We start from the raw sequence: 13,030 nt of genomic DNA, 5'->3' as shown, positions 1-13,030 counted from the left end.
ACTGGAAGTTGCTGCTGCTTGCTTTTTTGGTAGTTGGAAACAGCTGTAAACAGCTATTTCTCACAATGCAACAGGGTTTCCAGACAGGAAACTGCCAGGATCATGGTCCTCAATTTCCTGTGGGAGGGGTTTTATTAGTTCTGGGGGTGGGGGTTATTAGTTGCCCACCAGGGGGAGGGGGATTAGTTCCTTGGGGGGTTATTGGTTGCCCACCAAGGGGGATATTAGTTGCCCACCAAGGGGAGGGTTATTAGTTGCCCACCAAGGGGGAGGGGTTATTAGTTTCCATTGGGGGGGGGGGGGGTATTAGTTGCCCACCAAGTGGGGGTTATTAGTTGCCCACCAAGAGGGGTAGTAGTTCCTGGGGGGGCGGGTTTATTGGTTGCACACCAAGAAGTGTTATTAGCTCCCTAAGGGGGGTTATTAGTTGCCCACCAAGAGGGGTGGGGGAGTTTATTAGTCCCCTCCAGTGGGGGTTATTAGTTGCCAGCCAGAGAAGGGTTCTGTGTAAAAATAGGGATAGGTTGGGTTGCACTTTCTGATACTAATTTCCTATACATTATTGCAACCGGTTGCAAAATCTGATAAAGTTGCAAAAACTTTCACCCCAGCGGCAGTGGTCCTGTAGTGTGTGTGGGCTGCTCAGTAAGTGATGAGACAGGAGTGTGGAGGTGACAGCTGTGTGCCTGGGCTGCTGTGCAGTGCTGTGTGTGGAGTGCAGGCTACATGCACACAAGCTGCCTCTATGTCACTGAGCTGCTCCACTTTTCCAAGCCAGTCAAGCAGCTGCTTTGTCCTCCTCCTCCCTCTCTCTCTCCCTCTCTCCAGTCCTCATGATTGATGATTTTGGCCAGTCTCCAGCACAAGGAAGGGTTTTGTTCCTCCTAGGACTACGCACGAGATGAGATCAGCTCACTTCAAAGAGTCAGGGGGCGTGGCCTGAGGGAGGCTTTGCCGACAGAGCCCCATAAATGCCCGCACAGAGTGTCAGGCTTCTGCACAAATCCCCCAGCCCTGAGCTGCGCTCTATCCCACTACTGAAGCGGCTGCACGCATAAGGCTGCACAGCAGGCGGCGCTGGGGACACTACGCTGCGAATACAGTGCGATCTGCTAACTTCTTGAAACTTTTTGCAAACTTTTCAAACATCTTGCAACTTTGCTGAACAGCTGCAAACTTTTTCGCGTTTAATTTTTTTAACAGTAAAATAAAGGATGAGGTGTGTGTGCTACCTGCTGCCCTGCCTGGCAGCGCTGATCTCTGCCCGGATTGTCCACTGTGTCTCAATGGAAGAGGAGCTGGTGGCTCCCATCAGGCTGGGGGCTGCTGATGGCACCGCTACTAAGGATGGCAAGGTGGTGTACCGGCTGGATGCCTTTGGGGAAGCCCTGACCTTGGAGCTAGAGCCTGACCCCAGCTTTCTGGCGAGGGGCTTCAGCTTGCAGTACGTGGGGCGACCAAAGTTTCCTGGAGGAGATGAAGAAGCAGCAGTTGCTGAGAACCTGGCTGATTGCTTCTATTCCGGGGCTGTCAATGGGGACCCGTCCAGCAGCGCTGCGCTGAGCCTGTGCGCTGGCATCAGAGGAGCTTTCTTCTACCGAGGGGAAGAGTACTTCATTCAGCCCAGCAATCACAGCCTGACCCCGGCTTCCCCCGAGCCTGGCAGCCCGCTACTGCTGCATCTGCTCAGCAAGAAGAGCCGTGCCAAGGCTAAGTGTGGAGTGACTGATGCTACCCCTATGCAGCTGGCACCGGAGGAGCAGCAGCCCTCCAGGGTCATGGCACCACCAGGTATTGCTCCTAGTCATACACTTTTCACTTTACTTTCCAACTTCTTTTATTTTTGCATATTTAAAGTATATGATATTACCAAGGACACTTGAGTGATGAGCTGGTGCTAATAGTGTCCCATCTGTGGACCACCTAGCCAAAAATAATATTTGGGTTAATTTAATGCATTATAGAGAGCTGGCTCTTTCTGTAGCGCTAAATTTTTTAGTGCTCTGAATAAGTCATAACTGCCTGACAGGAGCTCCCATTCTAATATGACTGCCAGAGTCAGAATATAGTATATGAACTAATTTGTGGGAAAGCCAATTAACCTACCAGTATGTTTTCGGGGGGACGTATGAGGAAACCAGAGTGTCGGAGGAAACCTGCGCAAACTTCCTGCATGCATACTCCATGCAGATAGTGTGCTGGTGGCCAGGAAGAAAACCTAGAACAGCAGCACAGTAAGGCAGGAGTAGTGGCTACATAGCTGTCTTCATAATTTAAGTGCAACCCTTTTTTAACCCCTTCTGTGTTATTATGCATGCATTTCACCAGTAATGTATACATTTTAAAAGCTGGATTAAAACACTTAATTTTAAAAACAGGGACAGATCAAATTGGATTATTTTAGAAAAATGGGCTATCTATTCATATGGTTACATATAGAGGTGACAGCTTAGAAGTCTGCCAATCCTGGGACGAGCAGTGTTTTTTTGTGATTTTTACCCTGAACTTTCAGTGCATGACACCTGATAATTAAGTAAAAAAAAAAACACATGCTCAGAGTGCATTGGCTCACCCACAGCCAATAAATTTGCAGGGCAGTATGCCATGGCACTGTGCCCATCGCAGAAGCCAGAGGGCTGTGCCATTGCTGTCTTGGCAGTGCACAGCACGAGTTGCACGCCAGGGAGGCTTGCAATGAGCGTGGTGTTGTAGGAGTTAAACAGTCTGAACTTAGGAATGATATCATAGCAGATATTGGACAGGTCCCGACTTGCGCAGCTCCCATAAGTTTTATGAAAACTACCTCTGCTATAGTCTTGTAATGCAAGAACTTGTAAAACTTGACCCTCCGAGCTCCATTCATAAAAAAAGGCTCTACTAATTGTGTTTAGAAAGTAATTATAAAGTAGGGTAATGAAAGGTGCTGCAGGCGTCATGCCTCCACTCAAGCTGCAATGTTGTGAACTGCATCTAGACTGCTTGTTCCTGGTTAATATTAACACTGGTTCAGCTAGTGATTGAGCTGACCTACGTACAGAATGTCAGGAGAAGGGTACACGTCTTGAGAAGGTGCTGAGCTTTCAGGGTCAGACACGTAGTCCGTCATTGGCCTCGGTCACAAGTTCTGCAGTGAGTTCATGTGCAATCTAGATCCTCCTTGAGTGTAGGAAGATGTTAGGTGACTCATATCTTGTGTTGCTGGCCAAGATGACTTAATCATGTAAGAAACCAGGACAACTTGCTACTTGAATGACTTGGCGCTTATTCTGAAAGTATTAGACCTTGCCATTCACTGCTTCTTACTTCTTGAAACTTTAAACTGTGCAATAGATTTGACAGTTTCTGTCTTCTGCAGGAGTTGGAAACACACGGAAAAAGAGATTTGTCTCCAGCCCACGCTATGTTGAAACTCTGTTGGTAGCCGACCAGTCCATGGCTGAATTTCATGGAAGCAATCTGAAGCACTACCTCCTCACTCTGATGTCAGTGGCTGCAAAGCTTTACAAGCATCCCAGCATCCGTAACTCCATCAGTCTTGTGGTGGTGAAGATTCTAGTTATCTACGACGAGCAGAAGGGACCTGAGGTTACCTCCAATGCTGCTCTGACCTTGAGGAACTTCTGCAGCTGGCAGAAGCAGCACAATCCACCCAGTGACCGGCACGCAGAACATTTCGATACAGCCATTCTCTTCACTAGACAAGTAAGTACATTTTAAATCCCTCGGTCATCTTTCATCAATGTCTTAGGTTGGAGTTTACAGCCCAGAACATTTCTGGTTGAGATAAGTCACTGTAATATATCAACACGCAAGTCCAGTACAAAATTGGAAATGTTTCCTAGGATGTCTAAGTCTTTGCCTTTTTCTCAGCCAAGGCCAAGAGCCAAAGTTAAACATGTACTGCCAAAGGTTTGTCCTTGATCAAATTAATACTGAAACTGCTATTTTGTTTTTCTGAAGGACCTATGTGGAGCTCAGACATGTGATACCCTTGGGATGGCCGATGTTGGTACTGTTTGTGATCCTGGCCGCAGTTGTTCCATCATTGAAGATGACGGCTTGCAAGCTGCGTTTACCACAGCCCATGAACTAGGTAAGGTTCTTTGACTTTATATAAGACAGTCCTAGAGGTTGGGGTCTGCTGTCAGACTGGGAGATAAGTTATGCCCAAACATAAACTTCCCAGGAAGGAGCTTAACGTTTGTTTAGAGACAACAGATGGTCTGTGGGCTAGTTATTACACCCCAGCTACAGGGGAACCTGGAAAAGAAGCATTCTGAAGTGCTAAACTTTTATGATAAGGAAATACTTCAGCACTTGGAAAGTTTGTAAAATGCACGATATTGCCACTGTTGTAGCGGAAGACTTTCCTCAAGTGCATTGTTGAGGTTGGATAAGGGCTGTAAAACTCACTTCAAACTGTGATTTCTTTAATTTTTTGGAAAGCTTTCAAAAACTCCCCTGCATACCTAACTTCCCTAACAAATAAAATGCCTGTTTTTTATAGGTCATGTGTTTAATATGCCTCATGATGACGCAAAGCACTGCTCTAGCTACAATGCTGATAACAAGGAGTCGCATATGATGGCTTCAATGCTTTCCAAGCTGGACAGACGTGAACCTTGGTCTCCTTGCAGTGCCTACATGATCACTTCTTTCTTGGATAATGGGCATGGTAAGTGTTGGGCTTATTTCGGCCATTGTTTTAACATCTTCTGACGTCACTCTAAACATAGTAATAGGTCATTTGTTCAAAGAAAAGTTGAAGGCTTACTTACTCTTAAGCAAGGGGCTCCCAGTGGGGCTGGTGTCTTGTATTTGTAGTGCGGTTTTTGTGGGATATCTGGTTAGAATTCCCTAGGTAGAAATAATCACAATGAGTTTCTGTCCAAAAAACAATATTTATATGTTAGTGTATCTTTCCTGACATCGGAGTTTTACAAATCTAAACAGTCCTCAGTGCAGGACTCAAAAGAGTGTACATTTTTTTTTTACCATTTAAACCATCTCCCTGTAGTAACACAACATTTGACTGGGCACATGGTCAAAAAAGATGTTACAAGCTGTGAGAGCATGTTCTCTGAAAACATTTATTGTACTCACTCATTGCTTTCTTGATTAATTAGGAGAGTGCTTATTGGATAAGCCCAGCCGACCCATCCAACTCCCATCAGATCTCCCTGGAACACTCTACGATGCCAATAAGCAGTGCCAATTTACATTTGGAGAGGACTCCAGACATTGTCCAGATGCCGCCAGCACGTGTACGACCTTGTGGTGCACTGGAGTCTCTGGAGGGCTACATGTTTGCCAAACCAAACACTTTCCCTGGGCCGATGGGACTAGTTGTGGAGAAGGGAAATGGTGTCTTAATGGGAAGTGCGTTGCACAGACGGACAAGAAGCATTATGAGGTAGGTTTTTCGCTTTCTCAACCCAGTTCTTTTCAATTAGGACTTGGACTTTAATGGTTTTTACATGGATCGGTCCATCACCCCTAAAGTTTATCACTGGAGAACACTACATATAAGACCTTTAAGCATTTCCTTACAGTTTTAAAGCCTAAATCAAAATAAATAAATCAGGATTCAGAATTAAACCCATTTGTTGTACCTGGCTTATCTCACAATTTTAAACCAAATGGACATCAACCCTTAAATATCTTACATGTTTTGACTTAAGGATAACTCACGCTTGACTGCTGCTGATAACAACTGCCTCAGCGGATAATCAAGCATGGGTACAGTAGCCCCTGTCCCCCACTCTGCAAGTGACCCATCCAGCAGATCAACTTGGCCGAGTGACGACCAACTCCTTTGTGCATGCCACTCCCCTGATCACTGCGGGACATCACATAGAAGCAGCTTCGCCACCCCTTTGTTGTCCCTTCGCCCCCAGCATAGAAACGGAACGCATTGTCAGCTACACAGCTGACACGTCTGTACAGGCCTGCCCAGCGATATGTCGCATAAGGGGATTGGGTCCCGATCCCTGACAGGCGACATAGGTCAAAGGTCTGTACGCACCTTAAAGGTTGTTGATTTGTGATTGGTTATCACTACAAAACCAAATTATTATTTTTTTTACAACTGTGTGTCTTGAGAGCATGTATTTAATAATTAACGATGTTACATTTTCCTTTTTCACAGACTCCTGTGCATGGTGGTTGGGGAACATGGGGACAATGGGGAGAGTGCTCCAGAACCTGTGGTGGTGGAGTCCAGTATTCAATACGAGAGTGTGACAATCCAGTGCCAAGGGATGGAGGCAAATACTGTGAAGGGAAGAGGGTTCAGTACCGATCATGCAATGTTGAAGACTGCCCTGAGAACAATGGTGAGTGACCCTTGCCCAACAATGCCTGATATCTAAATGTAGTTATAAATGCATTTTATCATATTTTAATGTGTTCCCACTGTGCTCCTCAGGCAAGACGTTCCGTGAAGAGCAATGTGAAGCCCACAATGATATCTCTAAATCTGTTAGTGGAAATGGACCTGCCGTCGAATGGACACCAAAATTTGCAGGTGTACGTCCAAAAGATCGATGCAAGCTTGTGTGCCGGGCTAAGGGCACTGGATTCTTCTTCGTACTGAACCCCAGGGTAAGTACTTAAAGTTATACTTGTTCGTATACTCCATGGTGCAGATGTCTTTGTAGGAAATGATCAAGGGGCTGATGACACACTTAAAGCATTTTTGTTAATTAGTTAGTAACATCATCTAACAAAAATAAAAGTAATCATTAATATCAGAAGTCATCATCTTCCTCATTCTAATATTCTGAAGGATATAGGTTTTACTGGTAAAATGACCACTTGGATGAGGCAGTAGACATACCTTAGCCAGATTTATGTAGCTCCAGCATATTCTATGGAGCTTTACTGTTAGCTTCCTTGGATTGGGCAATCATTGGATTGGAATGGGCATTCAAATGAAACAGCCTTTGTAATTTAAGCCCTTCAAACATTTTTAAAAAATTATCAGCTGCAACATTTTCAAACACTCCCTCTGGCCAATAGAGAGGAACGAAGAGATGTTTAGTTTTCTGACTTGACAAAATTTTTTTGTTGCAAGATAAGATTTTTAGATCATTCTATCACTGGAGAGATATAGAGGAATTCCACTATTGACCTCTGGCTAAAAAAAATGTTTTTTTTCTGGCTTGATAGCTGATCTACTGTCTATAACAATTTCAGAAATTGTGTATAGAAGTCTTTGGTGGGGATGTGTAGGGACTGGGTGGAAGAATGTTTAATTTGAGGAGATTATGATCAGACAGTGGGAGGGAAAAGTTGATTAGGTTGGATAGGGAACATCATATTAATCAGCATGTGTTGGAGTGGTTGGGCCAAAGTGTGAAGTCATGGGGGGTGGTAAGTGACAGGAACTTAGAGGTGTTAAGGTAGCCATACACTGGTCGATTTGCCATTAGATCGACCAGCTGACAGATCCCTATCTGATCGAATCTGATCAGAGAGGGATCGTATGGCTGCCTTTACTGCAAACAGATTGTGAATCGATTTCAGCCTGAAACCGATCACAATCTGTTGAGCTGCTCCTGCCGCCTGTGCCCCCTCCCCTATACATTACCTGATGCTGGCTCCCGGGCGTCTTTTCCGCGCTGCACCGCACCGCTCTGTTCTTGCTCCATCCCGGCGCTTCCTGTGTCACTCCGTGACCAGGAAGTTCAAATAGAGCGCCCTCTATTTGAATTTCCTGGTCACTGCAGTGACACAGGAAGCGCCAGGATGGAGCCAGAACAGAGCGGTGCAGCGCTGAGAAGACGCCCGGGAGCCAGCGTCAGGTAATGTATACCTGATCGGATCGGCCGCCGCTAGCGACGCGCACCCTACCCGCGGGCGATCGAGGGTAATTTCCCGCACGGCGCGATCGACGGACCGATCCGATTTCAGGAGGAAATCGGATCGGCGGGTGCGTTTAGTGCGAACGATTGGCAGCAGATTCGATCCCAGGATCGAATCTGCTGTCGAAACGGCCGCGAATCGGGCCAGTGTATGGCCACCTTTAGTGTCCATGGGGAAGTTGAAATCCCCTATGATGACTGAGGGAATGTCAGTGGACAGAAGAGGGGAAACCATGCTGAGAAATGGTGTATGAAAAGACTGGACCTGGCAGGAGGGGGCGATTGATTACATTAATTTGAAAGTGAAAGGGGGGGTAGACTCGGATTGAGTGTACTTCGAACGATGAGAAGAAAAAGGCAGGGGCTGGAGGGAGGGGGTTGAATGAACTTTCTGTGCCACCAACTTGAAAGTATGCAGATCAAGAAATTGTGATAGAATATTCAGAACACCTGATCGGGTTACTTGTCTTAGGTGAAATACATGTCATAGTCAGACGATCAGCATTATTTCCAGGAATCTAGCATTTTTCAGAAGGCTTCCATGTTGCTCTCACTAAAAATCTCTGTAAGGTGGTGGTACAAACAACCTCACCAGGGTTTTGATTGGCACTCTTTTCTTCCTTTCAAAACCATGAATGCTGCTAGAAATATATCTTCATAGCATGAAAACAGCTCATAGCTCATATATGACATATATCTGCCTTGTGTAAGGTGTAGTAAGTCATTTCAAAAGTTTCTCCTAATGAGTTATGTTTTGCTGCCTTCTACAGGTTGCTGATGGTACTCCCTGTAGCCCCGACTCTACCTCTATCTGCATCCAGGGTCAATGCGTCAAGGCTGGCTGTGACAGAGTTATTGGGTCCAGCAAGAAATTCGACAAGTGTGGAGTCTGTGGTGGAAATGGATCAACTTGCAAGAAAGTCACTGGAACGTTCACCAAAGCACGGTATGAGCAATCTCAGTCTAATTGATTTCTTGTTTTAATTCGCTGCTTAGACACCTGACAGATTATACAGAGCGCATTTTTCCAAAACCTACTTGCCCCTTAGGTTTTGTTTCTAGATATGGATATAATAGGTCCTTCAGTACATTTTCAGATTTCCTAGTTATAGTCAGTGGTTAATATATAATAATCCTATCCTAACATTTGTATAGCACTTTTCTCCTGTTGGACTCAAAGCACTCAAGAGCTGCAGCTACTAAGGGCGCGCTCAAGAGGCCACCTGGCAGTGTTAGGAGGTCTTGCCCAAGGACTTCTTATGGAATAGGTACTGACCATAGCCAGGATTTAAACCCAGGTCTCCTATGTCAAAGGCAGAGCCCTTAACCAGTACACTGTCCAGCCACTCATATAGATGGTGCATGTCTACAACTAGGTTCAACACTTTTGGAAAGACATTTCCATGTGCCAGCAATCGGTGTGTCTTTCCACTAAGTGGAATGATGCCCATGTGCATTTTTTTTGACACGTTTACAGTTTAACTCATCAAAAGACTAAAGTCCAGTTAATCTGTTACCAATTTACAACTTCCTAATCTTCCCATCTCTGCAGAATTAATTTTGAATGCAATTAGGTCGGATTAAACTGATTACTTGGAACTGACACTACTGGGTGACTAATGAAATATTGTCTTAAGGTAGCTCCATGCAAATCATTAATGACTGGTTTACGGTGGACTGCTGGAGGCATGTATAGTGAGGAAAGTCTATCAACTGGTGTCCATAATCCGTTTACTTGAAAGCCCTTATCTAAACAATTTTCTGGCCATGCTAGTTCCTGAATTGCCTTCAAATACATTTCTTCCACATAAGGCTGTGGGATGTCTTCTAAACCCACAAAGAATGTGAAGTAAACTACATGGTTCTTAGTACTTCTCACTTTGAAGAATAGGAATGAGGGCATTGTAGCCATTATTTCCAGATGGATCAGTAGACTAGGATTTAACAGTCAAAGTTTCTCCTACAGTCAAACTTTCCTTAACAGGTTGTCCTGGCTGTGAAAAAAAACACTTTAAGAATCTTTTTTAACCCTGTAATTGGAGACTTAGAAGTGTCTGTCAGTCGAGAGCTTCATTCCTCTCAATGTAGTACAAAATAAGCAGAGCTTCCAGTGCTGGGGCTAGAGAGTGGAAGATATGATGATGGAATGTGTTAAAGTTTTTTTAAGGTTTTGAAAGTTGCATCACCTGTTTCCCGCCTTTCCTCAGCCAGGACATCAATTTTGACTTTCGGTCCACTTGAGGACTGACTTTCAGGGATATTGGGCTGTTTTAGATCCATCTTATGGACCCTTTCCTTATGAATAAGATAATCATTCTGGTGACATTGTAATGATATTGAACAGTAGTCTAGATTAAAAGACTGCATCATGCGATTGTTTTTGTACATTAACGTTTTTAATCGTAATATACTATTTTGCTTTTACAGACCTGGATACCATGACGTTGTCACAATTCCTGCCGGTGCAACCAATATTGAAATAAAACAACGGAACAACAGAGGCTCGATGCACGAAGGCAGCTTTTTGGCTATCAAGGCAGCAGACGGCACTTACATCCTCAATGGCGACTTCACGTTGTCCACACTGGAACAGGACGTCTCTTACAATGGCAACTTCTTAACTTACAGTGGCTCTACCGCCTCCTTGGAAAGGGTCCGTAGTTTTAAGCCTTTGAAAGAACCCATTACCATACAGGTTGTCACGGTGGGAGACTCTCAACGACTGAAAATCAAGTACATTTATTTTGTCAAGAAAGCAGGTCAACCAGAAAAGAACTTGAATAAAAAGAAAGAGTCTTTCCATGCTATACAAGAGACCATTCTGTCTGAATGGGTCATTGGGGAGTGGGGTGAATGCTCAAAGACTTGTGGATTAGGCTGGCAGAGAAGATCAGTCGAGTGCAAAGACTTGAGGGGTCAGCCGACAAAAGACTGCGCTAACGAGCTCAAACCAGATGACATTAGGCCATGTGCGGACATCCCCTGCCCCCAGTGGCAGTTGGGAGAATGGTCGTCATGTTCTAAGACCTGCGGTAAGGGGTTCAGGAAGAGACTATTAAAATGTGTCTCGTACGAGGGTAGCAATTTGCCTCAGGACAACTGCGATTCTTCAAAGAAGCCTAAACATTTAATAGACTTCTGTACTCTTTCCAACTGCAGTTAAACAGCATCCGACTCAGAACATTACTAGGTTCTATAAAACATAAAAAATGAACATGCCGTAAGCAGAAGGTCAGGTGGAAAATGTTTGGCAAATGTGCACAGGCCAGACGATGGAAAGTTTTTTTTTGTTGAGAAGGAACAGTGCAAATATCTGCCGGTTGGGTTGGACCATCGGGTTGAGCAACACGTAGGTTTGAAAGAAGGGAGAATTAGTGTAACTAAGCCCTTTCTCACTAGAACCCCTGGGGCAAGATCAATTTTTCAAACGTCTGTTACAAATTAGGTAAGACTAGATGGTGGCCATGTTAATGCCAACACAGGACTGCACAAATACCCGAAGCCTGGTATAACAACTCACCCATAAAGAGATACAATTTTATCTCTTTTTTAGGTCCTAGAGTGTCTAGTCCTGTATAGATGACTGCAAAGCAGCCATTCTTAGCCTATCTGCAGAGGTGCTCAGATGTTCCTGGGTATTGTCCTACGTTGGGGTTAACCTACCTCAGTTAAGTATGGTAAAATCAAGAGTCGAAATGGATATTCAGTACAAATCACAATGGCTGCTATAGTATCACAATATATGTATATTTTTTATAAAGAGTTAAAACCATATTCTCGTTGATATGAGATGTGCAAATTAGTAGGACCTTTTTTATTTTTTTTATTTTTTGCTATATTGCACTTTGCAAATATAGTTTCGAAGTTGTCATAGAAGAGTTAACAGTAACAACCAGAAATTTTATGAGAAAGGGCGTGTCCACCCAGATTCAGTATGGATGGTTCTCAATGGGATGAATCATCTTATTCTCTGGAAAGTTATTGGCAAGTGTTTCTGCTGCTGGGATCCAATTAGCGCCCACCTTATATTTTACCCACAGGACACCCATCAGAGTGAGACTCCCTTTCTCAGTAACGTGGTGGCCACATTCAGGGCAGAGTTGTGAAGTCAACTGGGGAGATCTTACTGGGAGTTAAAAGAATTCATGAGATAGTTGAACCCACTCGATTCTACTTATTATGGATGATCAATGAGTTGATGCAGCACTATGCACATTTTGTAGGCAAATGTATGCAACTTGAAGATGAACCAATCAAATCCTGGTGAGGTAAAATTCGACTGCTCCATTTTCAAGTTGCAGAAATTTTCATACAAAATGTGCATAATCCTGCATCAACTCTAAATCCTTTGCAACTCAGTGACCATCCCTACTACTTATATATGGAATATCATTGTAGGTGGACTCATTCTTTAACATAATTGAATATGGTTGTTAACAGTTTAGGAAGCCTATAAGATCAACCACCATTGGGGGATGTCTAAATTTAGGCCAGTACAGAGTATGGGGTTACTCTTGTATATGTAAAGAGATGTAAACATAAGATTTCTATATGTTCCATATTCATGTGATGCAATATGGAAGTATATTTGATCGACAGTCCTGGGGATAGCAGGTCCATCCACAGCTGTTGGCCAACCGCCAAGCGTCACTTACCTAGGCTAGGTTGGAGAATATGACTTTTAATGTATGTACATATTAGTATACTTTGTAAGTATTTTCGTCTGCCTCTTCCGTGAAGGGATCGTTTTTCAATGTCATATCATATACTTATTTATTTTTGTACATCAAGTCCGAATATATATTAAGTTATCGCTTTCTATAACAAAGAGAAGACAGAGTATTTATGCTGTATTATATGTTACTAGAATTATTAAAAGAACACAAGTGACATTCCTTGACTATCTTGTTTGCTTGTCTTGATTTTTTTCAGTGACAAAACGGTTTGTAAATAGATGACAGCCGCATGGCGTAGATTCTTTGAGAGTTTGCATAGCATGACTAAGCGCCGGGCCTCTGTAATCGTGCTCACGCTCTCTTTGCTTTGGCAAGAGGAGGAACAATAAAGCACGTCGCTCTTCCAGCACTTGCTGAGACGTGGCCAAATAAGTCTGAGGGGCACGAGGCCGCCGGTGCCACATGCCAAGCAAGCAGTGGGTGGGAGAG

General features: G+C 44.1%; 1 protein-coding gene across 1 annotated transcript; it reads left to right on the top strand.

Annotated features, from left to right (window-relative positions):
• Positions 1 to 1,013: 1,013 nt before the first annotated feature.
• On the top strand, positions 1,014 to 12,768 carry ADAMTS1 (ADAM metallopeptidase with thrombospondin type 1 motif 1). Its single transcript, XM_068270593.1, has 9 exons — positions 1,014 to 1,791; positions 3,356 to 3,702; positions 3,961 to 4,093; positions 4,508 to 4,675; positions 5,127 to 5,413; positions 6,149 to 6,335; positions 6,428 to 6,603; positions 8,636 to 8,811; positions 10,293 to 12,768. Exons 1-9 carry the CDS (start codon positions 1,215 to 1,217, stop codon positions 11,026 to 11,028), a joined length of 2,787 nt encoding a protein of 928 aa, XP_068126694.1. The 5' UTR covers positions 1,014 to 1,214; the 3' UTR covers positions 11,029 to 12,768.
• The last annotated feature ends 262 nt before the right edge of the window (positions 12,769 to 13,030 follow it).

The sequence above is a fragment of the Hyperolius riggenbachi genome, chromosome 2 (assembly GCF_040937935.1).
Source record: "Hyperolius riggenbachi isolate aHypRig1 chromosome 2, aHypRig1.pri, whole genome shotgun sequence".
Lineage (NCBI taxonomy): Eukaryota > Metazoa > Chordata > Amphibia > Anura > Hyperoliidae > Hyperolius > Hyperolius riggenbachi.
The sequence above is the reverse complement of the archived record's forward strand: the minus strand, read 5'-3'. Positions and strand labels throughout refer to the sequence as shown.